Source organism: Sceloporus occidentalis, unplaced genomic scaffold, assembly GCF_023333645.1.
Source record: "Sceloporus occidentalis isolate IW3139 unplaced genomic scaffold, rSceOcc1.0.p SCAF_5, whole genome shotgun sequence".
Taxonomy (NCBI): Eukaryota; Metazoa; Chordata; class Lepidosauria; order Squamata; family Phrynosomatidae; genus Sceloporus; species Sceloporus occidentalis.
In genome coordinates this window covers 52,321,062-52,341,858 of record NW_028316985.1, presented here as the reverse complement: position 1 = coordinate 52,341,858, position 20,797 = coordinate 52,321,062, and the positions used below count along the sequence as shown (strand labels likewise).

General features: G+C 39.4%; 1 protein-coding gene across 3 annotated transcripts in view; it reads left to right on the top strand.

Moving 5' to 3' along the window:
* The first annotated feature begins 249 nt into the window (after nucleotides 1-249).
* The window catches only part of NAV3 (neuron navigator 3), a 445,847-nt gene continuing 425,299 nt past the window's right edge, over nucleotides 250-20,797 (top strand). For all 3 annotated transcript variants that reach the window (XM_089524052.1, XM_089524051.1, XM_089524050.1), the window contains exon 1: nucleotides 250-331. In XM_089524052.1, coding sequence (XP_089380178.1) covers nucleotides 260-331 — 72 coding nt within the window. In that variant the 5' untranslated portion in view covers nucleotides 250-259. The remainder of the gene's footprint in view (nucleotides 332-20,797) is intronic.

The following is a 20,797-nucleotide window of genomic DNA, read 5'->3' as shown; positions in this document are numbered from 1 at the left end:
GAGTGAGTGATCATTTCTCTTTGGATGTATCGGCTTTTAAGAACGATATGTTGATTCAGAAGGCCCCGAGAGAGAATCATGAAATTTGTTTCATCTACTCAGTCCATGGATTTTTAAATCATTCATTGGAGTTGGTGAATTTCTACAAAGGTCTGTGATGGAAATAACAGCGTGGTTCTGTGTCTGTCGACAGTACGTTGTGGATTAGTTTGCTGTTGTGGAGTACTAATTCCATTTTGAGAGACAAGGAACAGATGTGATGGATTTACCTTCAGAAATGAGCAGGCATGGAAGAAATCCACTCAGTCACAAACTAGAAGATCAAAAGAAGGTAAAAAACCAAACAAAACCCAAACCACCTATTTTTTTTCCATTACATTCTTTTTAAATTAGTTTTATAGCAGGCATAACACCTTACAAAATGTGGTATTAATATGAAATTAAGTATATGACAATTGCTCCAGTATACTCTGTTTCTATGCAACTAATTGTCATTGCTACCTGATAATCTGAGTCTTGGAATTATCTAGCAAATTGGATGTCAAAGCATTAAGTTTCCTGCTGTTTCTGTATCTGTGCCAAAAATCTCTTGTAGCAAGCAATACGGTTAACTTTGTGCTGACCTTGTTGGAGTACTTCATCCCTTGTTATCAGAATGACATTTGAACTGCCCACAGCATTTGATAGTAACTGTGAAAAGTCCTTTAGTGTGTAATGATTATTAACATTATGTGCAGAGTGATAAAATATTATTGAATTTATTTTTGTAAACTATTTTATTAGAAGGAACTGACTATTTTGAACTATTGGATATGCTGTCTACTAATTGATATAGTACTGGGATGGGATACAAAAATGCTTGAAACAAACAAATAAAATTACTAGAGGTCAGTTTTCAAGATTCTTAGGGAATTCATAAGCTAAATAAGCAAGAATGTTTCCTGTTCTTTTCTGAAAGTACCTCAGAAGTGTGACTATTCATTACAAGGGACTGAGGCTGCAGTTCTGCACAGAAGTAACTTATATCTCCTTCAGATCAATTAATATTTGATTAGCTCTACATGAGTCTGTACATAAGTCTGATTATTTTCCAACTTCTGCACATAGACTTCCGATTTCATTGCTGGCATGATTGATATAAATACTGTTGTTGTATCTCTGCTTAAAATCAGTTGCTAAAAACTGTTTACAAATTTTAAGACTTTCCTGAAATGATCCACATAGTCTTTCCTGATCTGATTCTAGCTCAAAGATGGCACAATTTCCTAGAATCTTAGAGCCCTTTCATTATAGTTATAATGCTGTGATTTCACTTTAACTGCCATGGCAACATCTCAAGAAAATCTTGCAGTTTGCAATCCGGTGAGACACTAGAGCTTCCTGGCTGATAGTTCTTAATATGCCTCCCTTTGTTATAGCCTATTGATATATTGGTTAAAGGGGCTCATAGCATTATAACTGTTCTGTGTTACTGAAAGGACCCTTACTCCTTAGGAGCTGTTACATAGTTGGTTTTAGTATTCCAGAAGAAATATAGACACAATTTCAGTTGTGGGTAGCCTTTTTGGCAGTAAATTGGAGGTCCTTTAAAAAAAAATTAATGAAACTGAAACTCAATGGCTTGTTTCACTACATAGATGAGCTCAATAAAACATTGAGAGATATAGCTGTGTTAATCTGGAATATCAATAAAATGTTGTTAGTCTGTTACTTTTCCCAAATTGCAAGAAATGCCTTAAGGTTTGATATAACATTCAGAGCTGAATATGAAAAAATCTGAACACCTTTTGCCAATCAGACAAAAACAGCATGTGAATCAATGTCATTAACCAAGAAAGTGCCCTACATTCATTACTTGGTGGTGTTAGTTGTTTGTTAGTTGGTGCACCCTTTGAAAATTGTGTGAAAGCATAGATCAGGTGGGTGCATAACTTTACCTTTTTTCATTCCATCTTTTACATTGTCAAAATGCAGAAAATTGTGGAAGCAACGAAGCATGTGTGAAGATACCTAGATACATATGTTCTTTATGGAAGAACATTTAGAATCAAGCTGTGTAGACAAATGCTCTTAGTAGTTTTGATATGTGATGCCTGGGTATGCAGATATACTTTTGAAGATATCTGTCTAAGCTTTTGATGTAACTGTGATTTGTATCTGAGTTGAGATTATAGAAGATTGGATTCTTTTTTTGATGCTTCTTCTTTTGTAGCAGTGGTTAAAGCATGCAATAGGAGGACTGCATGAGGTTCCTTGGTTTTGATTTCCAGATAAATGCTGTGACATAAAAACACAGTTTGCATTCCTGGTTTATGATGAACAAACATAAAAAGTGTTTTTTAAAACTTGTAGTTGAAAACAGTTCTGACATTTATGAAACAATTCTTCAATTAATGTAGATTTTTGTTTTTATGAGAACTCAGCTAATAACATGTGTTGAAAGAAACTACTCAGATGGTTCATTATTGTAGAAGGGTAGCCTGGAACTGACCAAGGCGAGTATTTGAATGACTACAACAGCTGTGGCCATTGGTTTACAAGATGGATATTTTGTGTTTCTGGAAATATTACACAAAGCACACCTGACAACATGTGAATATTTCAATGCACAGAATTCACATCTTTGTTTCTTAACATGCATAGAGATAGTGGTGATGCTTAGATTGATGTGCTTTATGTGCTATAAATTTATGCATAGGTGACAGACAACGTTTGGGTGTAGTTGAGACCCCACATAAACTTGGCCTTGTTTAAGTTAGTAAACTAGCTTTGTGGAAGGTGCAGCATGTTATTGGGATATATGCAAAGCTATTTCAAAATGAGTATGAAAAGTTTGTTTCTGATGACCAACTGCTTTCTGCTTTACCTAATTGCATCCACATCAAATTATGAATTCTCATAGTATAAAAGTGAATAAATATGTTTTTTCATCGCGTGTCTACTATGCCAATGCTATAACAGAACAATTTTCTTCCACAGTAGCTGCATCCTGAAAATGCATATGTCCTTGATGTTTAATCTCATGATGCCATATGACATCATAAAACACTATTGGAATTTCCTTATTTCTAATGCAGCTAACTATTCGTATACATGGGCAAAGAAAGATTTGGGCCAAGCATAATTACTTTCATTATTTCCTATATGTCTTTGAAGTGTAAAAGTGCTTCTGGCTACTTTTGCCATGAAACTGGCAAAACAAATAAAGACCATAGCTTTATTGAGAAATAAAGCTAATAGAAAGATCATAATGCATCTCTGTACATCCATGCTTCGCTGCTCAAAAGATCAGCTGCAATAATTACTACATCTTTTTTCTTTTGCTAACAAATAATGTGTAATTTTACAATTGTTGCATGTCTGAATGGTTGATATAGTATCATTGCTCTGAACAGAGTTTAGAAATGTTACTTAACACAATGCTTTTAATGTTCATTTGAAAAATTAACTTGATGATTTAGTTTGAGTAAATATTATATATTAATTCATTACATTAATTTCTATCATTACTGAGATATTATTTTTAAAATAAGAAAAGCAATAACATTTATTATAAGTGGCCCAAAATGGGCTTTCCAAACTCACAGACAGTCTGAACAGAACTTCTGGCACACCATGCACACAGAAAAATTCACATTAACTTTGTACTGGTTTCCATGGAGCAGAGGAAGCATGCTAGGCCCATAACCCTTGTTAGCACGATTGTGAGACTTGCAGTGCACCACACTGAAGCTTTGCCTCTGATTAGCCACCATAGAAACCACACAGAGCTTGGTGCAGGCTGGAAAACTCCTTCTCCCACTTCCAGAAGCAGCAAACAAGACAGCATGCAGGGACGTAGCCAGGATTTTGGGAAGGGGGGGGGGTCCAGACTAAGTGCCACCATTTTGAGAGGCTAAGAGCCCCCCCCCCAAGACACAAAAAGGGGGTTGAGCGTTTACATTAGAATGGCACCACTTGAACTTCCGTTATGACTCCGTGCTGCTATGGAATCTTGGGATTTGTAGTTTTGAGAAGCTGTTTGGCCTTCTCTGTCAGGTGCCACAACAAACTACAAGTCCCAGCATTCCACAATATGGTGCCAAGGGCAGCTAAAGTGGCATCAAACTGGATTATTTTTTTCAGTGCAGATGCAAACTGAGTCCTTCCTCTGAAGGCGTTTACATCAGATAAATTCAGCTCGATAAAGCAAAGCGCAGCAGTTCAAGCAATGAGTGGCAGCCACTCTGTTCGTGCTCAGAGACACTCTGCTCATGCTTTGAGACATTGCATTCCAACTTCTGAGCTGAGCTAAGAACCCAGGCTGCATCCACACAACATTTCATTCCGACTTCCAAGAGGGATTTTTAATTCCAACACACACACACACACACACACACACACACTCTACATACACACATGCACACAATTTTTAATTCCAAGACTCATCTATCTATCTATCTATCTATCTATCTATCTATCTATCTGTCTGTCATAATTTTAAATTCCAAGACATTATACCTTCCTTTCTTTTTATAAAAAACAAACCCCTTTAAGAGAATCCTATTTTGAGAGAAAGGCAGGGTATAAAATCAATAAATACCAAATTATTGTGCAATAGTCCATCAGTGCATGGCTTGCATTATAAGACTTTATAACTTTAAAATGTTATACATTTAAAAACAATTAAAATCACAGTAGGATCAGAGTGCTATAGAATCATGGAATCATAGAGTTGGTAGAGATCCCAAGGGCCCTGAACCAGTCCAACCCATTCTGCCATGCAGGAACTCCCAGTCAAAGCATCCCCAACAAATTATGTAATGGAGGTGTCCATCTACATTGTAGAAAGATATACTATAGATTAATGCTATGGAAAATCACCACCTTGAGTCCGTATATTGGGAGAAAGGCGGGATTTAAGAAAATAACAACAACAACAACAACAACATCTGGGTATTGTAGTTTTGTGAGATATTTAGCATTCTTTGTCAGAGAGCTCTGGTGCCACAACATACTACAAATCCCAGGATTTTCCATAGCATTAAAGTGGTGTTGAACTGGATTATTTCTGCAGTGTGCAGCCTTATTAGACTTCAGTTCCCAGCAGTCTGTGGTGCTGCTGGATGATGGGGCCTGCAGTCTAGCATTGCCTGGAGCAGAGCCATAGGACTCCACAGCCCCAATTCATCCTCTGGCAGAATTTTGGGGAAACTCCTTTAAAAAGGCAAAAATAAGGAAAATTAAAAACTCCTTGCAAAGTAAAACCCAGAGGTCTGCCAATGGACTTTGCTTCCAAGGCAGGAGGGCAGAGAGGCCAAGATCTTTAGATTGATTCCTTAGGTTAATTAATTAATCCTAGAATCCTACAGTTGGAAGAGACCCCAAGAATGGCCATCCAGTCCAACCCCATTCTGCCATGCAGGAACTCTCAATCAAAGCATCCCCATTGATATGCTGAAAAGGGGCCAGCTAAGTGTATTTTATTTTATTTTTATTTTAAAAATGAGAAAAAAACAAGGCTGGAAGGTGCAGAAAAGGGCCAAGCCTTGATATCTGGACCCCAGAACATACTAACTCCCAGAATTCCATAGCCAAGAGCCACAAAAGAGTTAAACCGCTGCCAAACCTGGTTATTTCTTGAGTGTGGATGCAGCCTGATGCAGCCTCCTGTCCCTCCCTCGCTCCCTCTCCTCCAGGGCTTTTTGGCCCCTCCCCTCAGGCCCCGCAACAGAAGTTTAGGGGCGGCACTTGGGCTCCTCCTGGCTTTACCAGGGCCGGGAGGAGAGCCTCCTCACCCTCCCATTCTTCCTCTCTCTCTCTCTCAGCCTCCCTGCTCCCAGCGAATGTTTCCCTCTAGTCCTCCGTGCTTTTGATGGAGGGGACGGAGGAGTTTTAAAGTGCCTTGATTCACACACCCTCCCACTCTTCCTCCCTCCCTGGAAGATACTTTTATTTTGGCAAAAGCACAAGGGAGGAGGGGGAGGAGGAGGGGGAGTGGAAGCCAGACTGACTCCTATGGAAACGAAAGGGAAAGAGCTTGGTTTGTCTTTCCCCCTGTCCCTCTCGGAGCTCCGTGGTTTTAATGGTGAGGAGGAGGGGGGGAGGAAGGAGCTTAAATGCCCCCAGGGCCTGATGGGGGGGGACCGGACCCCCCAAACCCCCCCCCCCGCTACGTCCTTGCAGCATGCTGAGTTCTCACAAGAAGGGTTTTACTTATCGTTCCAATGTATACAAATCTTGTTCTCACCAACAGAGTCTCTTGCTATACACACAACAACATACACCCACAGTGTACACTTATATACATGTGGCATCCCTTATATACATGTGCCATCTTCAGGCATTTAGTCCAGCCTCTTCCCAGTGTGTAAGCTCTGTACATGTCCCCCATGCAGTATGGCTTTGCACTTTCTGCCATACGATGATGTCACATCCTGTGACTCAGCATGGTCTAAATGCTGACTCATCATGGCTTCCTCTGGCAACCCTTTCGCCTTTGTCCCATATCTGTGCATTTTCCTAGGATCCAATATCCTAACTGTTATGAATTAGAGCAATGTTAAACATTGATCCATGAAATCATAAACATCCTTAATATTCCATGCTAGTAAAATATGGGCTAGACAGTACTACTGTTAGGTGGATCTGCACTTGGTTTACTGACTGAACACAAAAGATGCTTACCAATGGCTCCTCTTCATCCTGGAGAGAAGTGACTAAAGGGGTGCCACAGGGTTCTGTCCTGGGCCCAGGACTATTCACATCTTCAGCAGTTACATCAAATATGAAGGGCACCAAATTAAGAAAGGTAGCTAAGAGGCTGTTCAGACAGCCCCCAAGGGGCAGCATGGAGCCGCCCCTGTTTCAGGCAGATTGGGGCTGCGGCAACCACACGTCACGGCCCTGATCTGGACTTTCCAGGGTGCAAAAAGAAGCTGCAAAATGCAGTGCCAGAGGAGTGCCATGACTCTGTGCGCTGTGTGGAGTGGCGTGTGGCATCTGGGGGGTGGAGTCAGAGTATGCATCATTTGGATGTGATGCCTTGACTCTTCCCCCAGGACGGCCTTAATGGTCGGTCTGAACAGGGTGTAATTAACAGATTAGAAAGCTGGGCCAGTACTAACAAAATGAGTTTCAGCAGGCAGAAAAAGAATGAAATGCCCAGTTATAGGGTGGTTGACACCTGGATTGGAACAATAATGTGAAATTAGAATAGCAGACATAGAACAGTATCACACTACGCTGTTGGAATCCTGGGATTTGCAATTTAGGAAGGGGCGTTTAGAATTATTAGTCAGAGAACTCCATAACAACAATATCAAGAATTCTACAAGAGGCAGCCATAGCACTTAAAGTGGAATAACAGCAGTATAACAGTGTGGTGTGATATTGTCCTTAGTAGATCACAAGGTGAACATGAGTCAACAATATGATGCAGCATCTTGAAAAGTCAATATGATACTAGGCTGCATCAATAGGAGTACAGTGGACCCTCCACATTCATTTGGGTCACATTCCCCATAAAAGTGGGGGGGGAAAACCCACAAATAAAAGAAAAACACTATTTTATTTTATTTTTTACTTCAGAGAACATCTCTCTAGTAATCTCTAGGTCCTTCAAGGCAGTTCTGTGGTCAGGATCTGCCAGAAATTGACCATGATATTATGTTGGAGAACCAGCAAGTGTATAGAGAAGTGTTCTCTCTAGGAATCTCTAGGTCCTCTAATATGACTTTTGGCAGAAACTGATGCTGGAGGACCTAGAGATACCTAGAGAGAACATATTAACCAAATCCATGAATAATTAAATCTTCAGAAATCAAAACTGCAAATGTAGAGCGCTGACTGTATGGTGTCTAGACTGAGAGACGTAATAGTACCACTCTATTCCACTTTGATCTGACCTCACCTGGAATACTATATCTGCTTCTGGGCACCACAATTCAAAATTGATATAGACAAGCTGGAATGTGTGCAAAGGATGGTGACCAAAATAGGAAAATGTCTGGAAACCATGCCCTATAAGGGTCAGCTTAGGGAGCTGGGGATATTTACCCCGGAGAAAAGAAGGTTAAGAAGTGACAGCTTGTTTTCTGCTGTTCCAGAGGCAAGGGCATAGAACAAAGAAAAACTATAGAAAAAGAGATTCCACCTAAAGATTAGGAAGAACTTCCTGATGGAAGAGCTGTTTGACAGTGGAACATGCTGCCTTGGAATGTGATAGAGTCTCCTTCTCTGGAAGTTTTTAAACAGAGGCTGAATGGTCATGTGTTGGAAGTGCTTTGATTGTGTCTTCCTGCATGGCAGGGGATTGGACTGGATGGCCCTTGTGGTCTCTTCCAACTCTATGATTCTATGAAGTCAAGTTGCATCTCCTAGTTTTCAAAGTCCCAGCTTTGTCACAGATAATACTCTATTAGATTTAGCCTTGCATTGGAGTTCAGAACCAAATAATGTCTTGCTTGAATATGACATCTTAATTCTGTCATCATAGTTTACAATCCATACCTTCGTGGCAAGAATGCAGATGAATATGAAATCTGGTTGTCCAGGCAATCAGCTGTTGAAACATCATCTAGAGTTGAAGTGTCCTTGTCTGCTGTTTTCTTTGCCTCAAGCAGATGAGAAAATTGAAGATAAGTTTTGATTATCTGTGTTCCCCAAGCCCCTCTAGCACTCATGAATATTTCCATTCTTGTGGATTGCAAGGGATCAGATGTAGACAGATATTTTCTGTACTGGTCCAAACAGCTATCCCTATATCCACCCAAATACTCATGACATATGCGGAACTACTTTAGTGAATTTGTACAGGGAAGCAGAGTATTATTGTATTACAAGGAACTAAAGACCAAATTTATTTTTTCTCTAATATGTTACATGCAGCTAAGTATTGTGTTTTGTTTAGTAATCACAGATGGGGAATCTTGCTTGGAATGCAGTGTACAGGTAGCAGAGGCTTATCTTTTGCCTCACTGGCATAACTGGGGATTCAGACACACAACATCCCTGTGTGGCTAGATTGCTAGGTTTAAAAAAACAAACAATAATTATTGGTTTCCAGTAGGGATTTTGTTTTAATTTAAGGATACATCTACACAGTATTAATAATGCAGTTTGACACCACTTTAAGTGCTGTAACTCCATCCTGTGGAATCCTGTGATTTGCAGTTTTATAATGTTTTTAACATTCTCTGCCAAAGAATGCTGGTGCCTCCCCAAACTACAAATTCCAGGATTGTTTACGGTAGAGCCATAACAAATAAAGTGGTGTCAAACTGCATTGTTTCTTCAGTACAGATGCATTCCAAGTGTTCTAGGCAGGGAAGGGTAGGGTGGGGTGGGGGCATTGTTCCAATTATACTGAAAAGAGAGAAATTTCCCCTCCCATCCAAGCATAATCTCCCATAATCTCTCATGTATCAAATAACAGTTTGGCTCTTGAACTGCCCCATTTCCAAATGCATTTTATGAGAACACAAAAGCTAATTACAGTAAAGAATACAATTACATCAGTGGTTCTGAAACATTTTACCTTTTTAGCCCCTTTATATCTACATGCAGATGTCATGCTCCTCCTGCTTGACATAGTATATGAAAAAAATATTTTGTTTGTTTAAAGTGTGCATTTTAATCCACACATTCATGTATATTCATATTTTAACATTTTATTAGGAAATAGCTCCCCTTCTTCCTCAGACAGAAATTCCAAGCCCCCTCTTTTAATTTTTCTTTGCCTCCAGGACAGAAAACATTTGGGAAGTGAAGGACAAAAAGCAGGAGGGGGAATCAGGGGCTCCAAATCTCACTCCCTCCTTAAGCAACTCTTGCATCCCCCGAGGGTCCCACCCCACAGTTTGAGTACCAATGAATTACATCATTTATTTTAAATTCCCCTTTTCTCTTGTCATTACTGTATATCATTTCCTTTACTGGAATTTCTGCTACCTATTCAGAAGAAGAGGTTACTGAAATTTCTGATACTTATTCAGAAGAAGAGGTTTGTCCTCCAGAATTAATAATGTGTTTACAAAGAAAAATAGCACAAGATGCTTTTTTCACTACAGTTCATCTTCTTCAACTGGCTGTGCTCTTGATGTTCCTGTGTGTCCTGCCATTCTTGATTCCTGGACTAGCTACAGTTAATGACTCATCGCATCCTTTTTTGACTTTGAATATCTGGATTAGGTTTGTGTAATGGCCTCTGAACTGGCTGAGACTTTGTGCCTGTGCCTCCCTTCATCTTCTTGGATTAACCATGCATCACCTGGGCTGGATTGACTTGCTTAAAGGCCGTGGACATTAGTGCCTTCTTTTACACTTTTCTAGCCTTTCCAAATAATCAGAATGCCTTCCTTTTTACCAAACATGTATTCCTGTAATTCCTGTAGACTTGAAACATTTGGCTAAAGTCTATGTTTTAATGATCAGTCTCTGTTCAGAGGCTCCTTACAAAGTCTACATTTGGCTTTCTGGAATCCTTTTCCACAAACACCTACATAGTAATTAAAAACTAAATTGCTTAGAGCCAGCAGTTTCAAGAGAACCAGTTTAATTGGCTAGTGCTGAAATCAGCAATAAAAAATCATCTTTGAAATACAGGTTGGGAAAACCTGGGGATGGCTGTGCTATTTATAAGCTTAAGTTGCAGAGCTTCCCATATCAAAGGTGAAACGAGGTCTCTTACAACCAGCTCCTGCACAGCTGCAAAATGAACCCTAGGACTAACCAGAGTGGTATCATGATAAAGATCCTTAAAAAAATATTGTAAAGCAGTTAAGTTGAAGGTGCCTGCTTAACAGTGTACGATTCAAAGATATATGTGAGAAGAGTGAACTTGGTACGGATTTATTTGTCCCTGATTTTTTATGCATTTTTATGTGTTTCTGTACTTATTCTGACTGAATTTATGCCATATCCATGTTAGTATAGAATATCAGTATGTACTGTAACACCTTTGAGACTAACTGTGCGAAAGAAGTTGTAGCATAAGCTTTAGTAGCCTTGGTCTACTTTCTCAGATGCTTATTTTGATTGAGTTCATTTATAGCACTGATTTCACATGAATAAATCAGTACTGTTACCAAAATCCATTATGTTCATATGCAAGAAATTTGTAATGTCTAATTAGAACTTCGAAACATTGCTTTTCTGGACTACATATCCCCAAATCTTTCAAAATGTCTGCCATGTCAGTTGGGATATTCTGGGAGTTGTAGTGCATAGGGTAAACTTTCCAAACTCTGTATTGTAATCATGCTAGCTCCCAGCTTGGACTTTTTCACACAGATGTCCAAAACAGAAGATGCAGGCTGCCCTTGATAGACTAGCTGAAGTTGTAGCCATGGAAAGTGGTTAAGGATGGAAAGATTAAGGGTGTTTTCTTACATGAAACAGGATGTTCAGCATTTGTTGTTGTCATGGTTACAAGTGGTCTACAATAGGTTGCTTTCCTTTATGGATTATTACTTCACACACACACACACACACACACACACACAGAGTATATATCGTAAGAAGCTTATTAATATTTTTGCCATTCTTGGTGCCTGGTTTTGTACAGAAAAAGAAGAGGAAAAAAGTATATGATAAAAATAGCACAAATTAAATCATTCATATGTATTACTACAAGGCAGGGGGCAGGAGGAGGCTAAAAAAAGGATCGGGGAGGCAATGAATGATGCTAATTGGCTTCTGAGCTTGCTATATGGTAGGAGAGCAATGACCAAAGGGGCCCTGTGTCTTCAAATTATTGAGAAGCAGAATTCATTGATGTCTTGTAAAAATAGAGCAGTGAAGCAATGAAATCACCTTGGTGTTACAAATGGGAATCTGGAAGAACCCTGCTTATTCATTCTTATTTTCTCTTGCCCCTTTCCCCCTTACCAAGGCATGGGTGAATAAAGGAAGCATGCAGAAAGACAGTGAGACGAGGACTGGCCTAAATACAGCCACACAGGATGTCTTGATGTCTTTGCCACAATGATTCATGCTTTAAATTGATCCTGTTTGGATTCCTGTAACTATAAGGGACTGTCTTTGAAAAGCATTTGGAAACCTGAACTGATCCAAAGTTCTCTAACCAGACTACTGACTCTGGTTACAGGAAGAATATAATTTCCCTGGTACAACATGTTGATTGACTACTGGTTCATTTCCAAGCACAGTTCAAAGAGCAGTTTATAAAGTCTAATATGATTTTGGTCCAGCCTATTTGGAAGACTGTATTCTTCTATCTAAGGCTGCCTGAACCTTGGGATCTGGAGGAGGGGCCCTTCTCTTGGTTTCTTGGAGGCCTTCTCCAGGGCCATTCCCAGATCCTTGAACTACCTTTTGATGAAGACTACTCCCATACTGTTTCCCTTACACTGGCAGACAAACACTTCTGTAGAAGGCAAGCTTACAGCCAGCTTGCATTCCACCAACTAAACAAACAAACAAACAAATAAACAAACTCTAATAAGCTTTCTCTAGTATATGGGTAAAACAGCCCAATTTTGGCTTGGAAATTGTGCAAACCATTGATCTTAAGGACATCATTAATTTCATCAACAACGGTGAGTGAATCTAAATCTGGATTCCAATTAACTCTAATAACTACTGGGTCTTAAGAATACGCAGGATTGCACCTGAGAGCTTAATCAGAGACTGTGAAGTCAAACTTACTTTGTAATTTTTTTGGTCTTTTTCTCCAATGCAGAATATTTTCTAGCTTGACTTCTTCCACATAAAAATGCTAGTCAATGCAACTGGCTATTTTAAATGTAAGAGGAGAAGTACAGTGTATTAGGAAAAGAAAGCTGTAATAACTGTCACTTTGAAGCCACATTGTTCCTGGTAAACTGGTAGACCGATAACTATCCTGATACACTGCCATACATGCTGATATACTGGCCCTAGTAAGGCTATTCTAAAATAGATATAAAATGAATATACATGACCCATTATGCTTATAACAGCTGCCCATTAACATGTTTATAGTAATGGGTGCTATTATATTAACAATACAGTATTTAAGGAGATTAAGCCCTGAATGCTTGTGCATTCAAAGAAGGCTGTTAGAGATTCATACTTCCTTAGACAGATGAGAATGTATATTTAAATAAATAATTATTTAAATTGTATTGTCAATATGGTTATGAATATGATACAAGGGACAGAATTCTATACATGTAAAAACCTCTTAGAAATGTCTGTATAATGCTTTAGCAGACACTATGAGTAACTATGGAAAGAACACGAGGATGATGATGGATAAAAAGCTATGTTAAATGATCCAGAAGGCTCATGTTCTTGCATGTTAGTTACTATTAAGTCTGTTAAAAAGCGGAATAGAAAATAAGGTCCCTATGAAATGTCCTGATGAAAGGGTAACACCTTGATGATCATATGATGTGATATAATGTAAGATGCCATACATGCAATGGAATGGAATGAGGCTCAGCATCCAGACATTGTCATATCTATGGCAGGATACAGACCGCCCAAGTTTGCTGTGCAAGGGAGTTGCAGCGGACAAACCGTGCGGCTCCCTTGCGCAGCAAAAAGAACCCGCAAAAAGCAGGTTGTTTTTGCAGCACCATTGTGATGCTGCGAGCGGAATAGAAAATAAGGTCCCTATGAAATGTCCTGATGAAAGAGTAACACCTTGATGATCATATGATGTGATATAATGTAAGATGCCATACATGCAATGGAATGGAATGAGGCTCAGCATCCAGAGATTGCCATATCTATGGCGGGATACAGACTGCCCAAGTTTGCTGCACAGGAGAGCTGCAGCGGACAAACCGCGTGGCTCCCTTGCGCAGCAAAAAGAAGGCGCAGAAAGTGGGTTGTTTTTGCAGCGCCCTTGTGACGCTGCAAGGCACCAATGGTGCACTTGCGGCATCATAAAGGCGCTGAGACATGTGGATGCTAGGCGTCTGTCACGTCAAAATAGCGGTGCCTGTATGTACAGGGCACCGCCATTTTGATGCCTTTGTCATGTGCGAGGGGCAAGAGGTGTCTGAAAGCGCTGCCCCTCGCACGTGACAACGGCGCCCCATAGGGCCCGTCTATCGAGTGCCTAAGTTTTTCCCTAGGAAGAATGTATATGTACTGTAGATGTTTACATATGTATGAATACATATAATAAATAGACTAAAATATTACCAAAAAAGACTGCTCATTTTCCATGTAATTATTCTGAAATTCCAATACTTAAGAATGCTTTAGTAGAGTGCTGATGATGAATCTATCTAATTTAACTGCCATAATGACTTGGGTACTCAGATGGCCAGAAGGTGATGGCAAGTGACCCCCCAAATAATCTGTTTTCCTTGTAGTTAAGACATAGGTGTGGAAAGGGAGTCTTATCTTTAGGTATCTCAAATAGAAAAGCAATAAAATAATAGTTGGAGCTATACTGCAAAAACCAAGGAAATCCATATCATAGATTCTTCAGCACCACCATTGATGGACCTTCTTGTACCTTAACTTCCACAAGTAAACAATATAGCATAATCTTATCAACCATTCTACTCGCTACCTAGCATATCACTAGTTCTGTGGAAGAGCTGAAATGAAACATTGGTCTTGATAGCATCTACAAATAGAGAGTTGTGTATAGTATATTTGTATATATGTGCAATCAGACTGTTGGTTAGTCCAGTCCAATTGATCTGTATCTGGAAGAAGGAAATTTCATTGCATTTAGTGGGCTTTGTCCCAGATAAGGCAGATATATAGGATTCCACTGACAACCAAGTTGTGCCTTGCAATAAGATTCTGTAAGAGGTAGATGTAAAGGCTCTCTTCTACTGCCTTTTCTACCAGTTTCTAAAAGTTTCTGTTGTCATTTAAACCTCCTGTCCCACAGTGATACATTACGCATGATCCATGGGATCTGAGGAAATGTCTGATGCAAAAATGTAAGCAAGTATGGTTGAATACAGTTATAGCACTCTGTGTGATCAAGAATCTTGTGCAATGAGGGCTCCCAGTTGTGGAAGGCATTGTAACCAAATTCAGCTGAATGGATTTACTATTCTGTTTGAGATCTTCTGGATCAACCCAGGAAAGTTTGGTGGAGGATTAGAGAGCAAAGCGTGTGTCCCCATTCCCTTCCCTAAGGACAATGTTATAAAGTTTGAGCAAGAATAAGCAACACAATTTATCCATATACCTAATGCAGAAATGGCAAATTTGAATTTTAAAGCCAATTTAGGTAGATTGTCCTATATGCATTTTCTCTCTGAATAAACATAAACACCCTTCAGGCATTCCTAATCTTGTGGTGAGAGCTCCAAATATTTTGATTTTCAAGAAGATGACTCTTCTGAGACTTACATATGTATTTCCAAAGGGTAAAATGCATATTCATAGACTATGTATTTCTGAGTAACTTAACCTCAAGAGGCCAGTGCAGGACTATTAAACCTGATTATTTTTTATCTTCCCTAGTAGCAAATCTATTGCAATTTAATTGTCTTAGAACTTGAAAATAAGACCTCATATCTGTCTTTTTAAAAAACAAAAGAAGAAAAACTGTTGTCTTAGAAATGTATGTTAGAGAAAACATGAATTGTGTCTTTAACCTTTTTTGTTACTTGAGGAAGAATTGGATATTTTTATTTCACTTTTAAACTAAATCGGTTTTATTGTATTATGGTTATTATCAAAGCCATTTTATACAAGGTGATATTCTGTGCTGATGGAATGGCTTTAGCTAAGTAATTTTCAGCTCCTGATTTAGAAAGTATATTAAGATTCTCTAAGCCAAATGTAGAGTACAGCTTTGTTGAGCCATTTGTTGCCAATTAAATCCCCTCATACTTCTCCGTTCCCCAGTGCCCAGCTGGTTGGTTGGTTGGTCAGTTTTTCAAATGTGCCAGACTGAACTGAGAATCAGCATGGTATAGTGGTTTGAGTGGCAGACTAGGTTTTAGGTTCAAATCCCTGCTCACTTATGGAAACCTTCTGTGTGAACCTGATTTCTATCTACCCAGATATTCTTACAGTCTGCTTTTAGGTCACAAATTCAACTTCTTCTGAACCAGAAGGACACATGCAATCAGAAATTTTTAGAAATCTTCTCTCTACCACAGATGAGGGGAAAGAATGAAATAATGCCACGGTGAAATCCCTTTGATTATATGAACTCAAAGTGTGAAAATATAGTTTTCTGGTTTATAAACACAAGGTGTTCTCTTAATTAGTATGGAATTGGTAATTTGGTCAAAACTGGCTTGTTATTCAACTTCTAGAAAATGTTGCTTAACGGTTGTTGTGGCTGTCTCCAAACTTAGTGTCATCTTCAGAGGGGAGATTGTATTGCTGAAAGTTCTGGAAAATTTTGAGTCCAACCTTCATTTAAAATCATTCTGTAGGATAAAAGATAAAGGAGTTCAGGACAGATGGGACTTTCTCAAAAGGGAGATACTGAAGGCACAATTTCAAACAGTTCCAGTGAGAAAGAAAAACGGGAGGTGTCTCAAGAAACCAGGATGGATGACTAAGGAACTTTCAACCGAGCTAAGTTTGAAACGGAACATGTATAAGAAATGGAAAAAGGGGGAAATCACGAAAAAGGAATTCAAAGAAATAGCAGGCATGTGTAGGGGTAAAGTCAGAAAAGCTAAAGCGCAGAATGAACTCAGGCTTGCTAAAGAGGTTAAGAACAATAAAAAGGGCTTTTTTGGATATGTCCACAGCAAGAGGAAGAAGAAGGAAACGGTAGGACCACTGCGTGGAGAAGATGGCAAAATGCTAACAGGAGATAGAGAAAAGGCAGAATTACTCAACACCTTCTTTGCCTCAGTCTTCTCAGAAAAGGCAAAGGGTGCTCAACCTGAGGATAATGGAGCAGAGGACAGAATAGGGGAATTTCAGCACAGAGTAAGTAAAGAGATAGTAGAGGAACACCTTGTTAATCTAAATGAATTTAAGTCTCCAGGGCCAGATGAACTCCATCCAAGGGTATTAAAAGAACTGGCAAAAGTAATATCGGAGCCATTGGCAATCATATTTGAAAACTCCTGGAGAACAGGAGAGATCCCAGCAGACTGGCGAAGGGCAAACGTTGTCCCCATCTTCAAAAAGGGGAAAAAAGAGGATCCCAACAATTATCATCCAGTTAGTCTGACATCAGTTCTAGGAAAGATTCTGGAGCAGATCATTAAACAGAGAGTTTGTGAACATCTAGAAGGCAATGCCATAATCACAAAAAGTCAACATGGGTTTCAGAGAAACAAGTCATGCCAGACAAACCTAATCTCTTTCTTTGATAAAATTACCAGCTTGGTAGATGAAGGGAATGCTGTGGATATAGTATATCTTGATTTCAGTAAGGCCTTTGACAAGGTTTCCCATGATATTCTTGCAAACAAGCTTGTAAAATGTGGGCTAGACAAAGGAACTGTTAAATGGATCTGTAATTGGTTGACCGGCCGAACCCAAAGGGTGCTCAACAATGGCTCCTTTTCATCCTGGAGAGAAGTGACCAGTGGGGTCCCACAGGGCTCTGTCCTGGGCCCAGTGCTATTCAACATCTTTATCAATGACCTGGATGACAGAATTGGGAGCATACTTATCAAATTTGCAGATGACACCAAATTAGGGGGAATAGCTAATACCCCAGAGGACAGGATCAAGATTCAAAATGACCTGAATAGACTAGAAAGCTGGGCCAAAGCTAACAAAATGAAATTCAACACAGAGAAATGTAAGGTATTGCACTTAGGGCGGAAAAATAAAATGCACAGATATAGGATGGGTGACACCTGGCTGAATGAAACTACGTGTGAAAGGGATCTAGGAGTCCAAGTAGACCACAAGTTGAACATGAGTGAACAGTGTGATGCGGCAGCTAAAAAGGCCAATGCTATTTTAGGCTGCATCAATAGAAGTATAGTGTCTAGATCAAGAGAAGTAATAGTGCCACTGTATTCTGCTTTGGTCAGGCCCCACCTAGAATATTGTGTCCAGTTCTGGGCGCCACAATTCAAAAAGGACATTGAGAAACTGGAGCGTGTCCAAAGGAGGGCGACAAAAATGGTGAAGGGTCTGGAGACCATGCCCTATGAGGAACGACTTAGGGAGCTGGGGATGTTTAGCCTGGAGAAAAGAAGGTTAAGAGGTGATATGATAGCCCTGTTTAAATATTTGAAAGGATGTCATATTGAGGAGGGAGCAAGCTTGTTTTCTGCTGCTCCAGAGAACAGGACCCAGAACAATGGATGCAAGCTACAGGAAAAGAGATTCCACCTGAACATTAGGAGGAACTTCCTGACAGTAAGGGCTGTTCGGCAGTGGAATGCACTTCCTCGGAAGGTGATAGAGTCTCCTTCCTTGGAGGTCTTTAAACAGAGGCTGGATGGCCATCTGTCAGGGATGCTTTGATTTGGATTTCCTGCATGGCAGGGGGTTAGACTGGATGGCCCTAGTGGTCTCTTCCAACTCTACGATTCTATGATTCTATGATTCTATAAAGTTGGGGGGATTACAAGAGAAAAGAGCAATTTCAGCCAAAAGATGAGTATGGCAAGATGGATTCTAGTTTCCACCATCAGGAGGTTGATTTCTAAATGCAGAATAGTGTATGAGACACAGAGGGCACTTGAAACCACTCTGAGTCCAAATTTTGGGGAAAGGGCAGGATATTAATAATAATAATTGAAGTATGGTCCTCAAGAATTTACATTGTACTATTTCAACATTTAAAAAGTCAGAATAAGGGCTCCATTGTGCTCCATATAGAAACTAATTTAATAGTTTGGACTCAAATACCTTAATTGCCATGGACATAAAATTTATTTTTAAAAAGTATTTCTGTATCAGTTCTCACCTGACAAGGGCTCCCAAGGCAATGAACCAGTAAAACAGTTTAAACAGTAGAAAGATAAAAATAGTTAAGACAATATTATAATACCCTTTTAAAACTCTTAAAACAATCTAAAAACGTATGTAAAGTACAATTTGAAAACAGTTAAATGGCTACTGTAAAAGTAGTTTAATATGGCAGAGGCACTTGTATGAGTACCCTGGCTATCATATTCATCCTGTGCCCTCCAGCCACTATTGACTTAATAGACTTCATAGAATCATACAGTTGGAAGATACCACAAGGGCCATCCATTCCAACTCCCTGCTGTGTTTGAAACTCAACACCTACGGGTAAGTAGTTTTTTTTTTTTAATAATCGTATGATCATTTATAAACCAGCCATATGGCTTTGGCCTTCTTGTGAAGACCAACAAATGCAACAGAAGTGTGACTAACATAACTTATTTTGAGCTTCCCATCACAAGGTGCAGAGACAATGGCCCTCCTCACAGACCATGCTTACCTTTAGAGAGAATGTAATTTACATAAGGAAGACTCCTCCAATTCTCACAAAACTTTTCCTGGTTCCCAGATGGCATAAAATAATTGACAGTTCTGTTCTGGAAGTGATTATAATGGGAAGAATTCTTATTTGAAGCTGATGTGATGGAACTAGTATGAAGGAAGTATTGTTGTATCCTGTTGTATTCTTCCCCCTCTCTGATGCTTAGACTGATCACAATTATTAGCCAGGTAGAATAGGGGTTCTGATTTGGAACAGGGTCTAGAAAAGAGTTTTCTCTACTGGCCTCAAGATATAGGTCAAAGAAAGGAGCAGGAAATATATATAACATTTTGTCCTTAAAATTGCATACTGGCATAAGCACTACAATGTTATACACAAACCACACACAAGCATGTACAAGCTGACTGTTTTGAAAAGCTGGTTAAGAACTTTGCAAAGGTCAAATGATTCAATAGAAAAGTCCTATTTGATTTGACTGAAGCCAAATATAGTTGATCTCTCTCTCTCTCTCTCTCTCTCTCTCTCTAATTAGTAGTTTGTACTGTATCTTTCATAGTTAATCACAGTTAGTTCTTGTGTAGATATTCCATTTCATTCAGTGTGATGCTTACATCATTACTGTTATACTCGGTTACCTAACTCTGTTACCTGATATTAGTAAAACATGACCTTGGAAAGCCAGCCCAAAGCCTCATGGTACAAGAAAGAAATCTATACTATTTACTTTGGGTGATGTTTCTAGGGTACAAAATTCCCTAGAAACACCATTTCAAAATATTTTCTTCAATTTATTATTATTTTTAAGGGGATGATCCCTATCATGGTTTCACAATTTATAAAAGGGTTCCAATGATGTATTTTCAAAATAAATACTGCCATGGGATAATATGAACATGTAGTGGTGTAAGGGTTGGACTAGGACTGGAGACTAGGGTTGAATCCTAATTCAACTATCAAACTCATTGAGTGACCTTGGGCACTCTCTCAGTCTGAGAGGATGGCAATGGCAAACCCTCTCTGAAAAAACTTGACAAGAAAATCCCATGATAGGGTCACCATAAGTCAGAAACAACTTGAAGGCACACAACAACAACAACAACAACCAGAGAAGGGAATAGCAGGGGGGGATGGAAGGCTGCAAGTTCAGGCCTGTCTTCCTTTCCTCCTCAGGGGTGTTTTGATAGGGAAAGATGCAGCTGTTAGCACTTCCTTACATTAAATAAACTGCAGCACAGTGTTTCTGTCATTCTATAATATATTTTTCCCAGGCAAATAGAACATTCTCCTTAGGTTACAAACAGTTTTGGGGGGTGTTAGGAAGGATCGAATTAGGGGAATTTTGATTAGCTCAAATATTGCCGAGAGGTGGCCCTAACAACACCATGTGCCGGAGTCATGTCCCAGTAGTGTGTACCAGAGGTCGCCAGCACACCCCAAGAGAAAGAGACGCTGATACCAACTAGGTACAATTAAAAGGGTAATGTT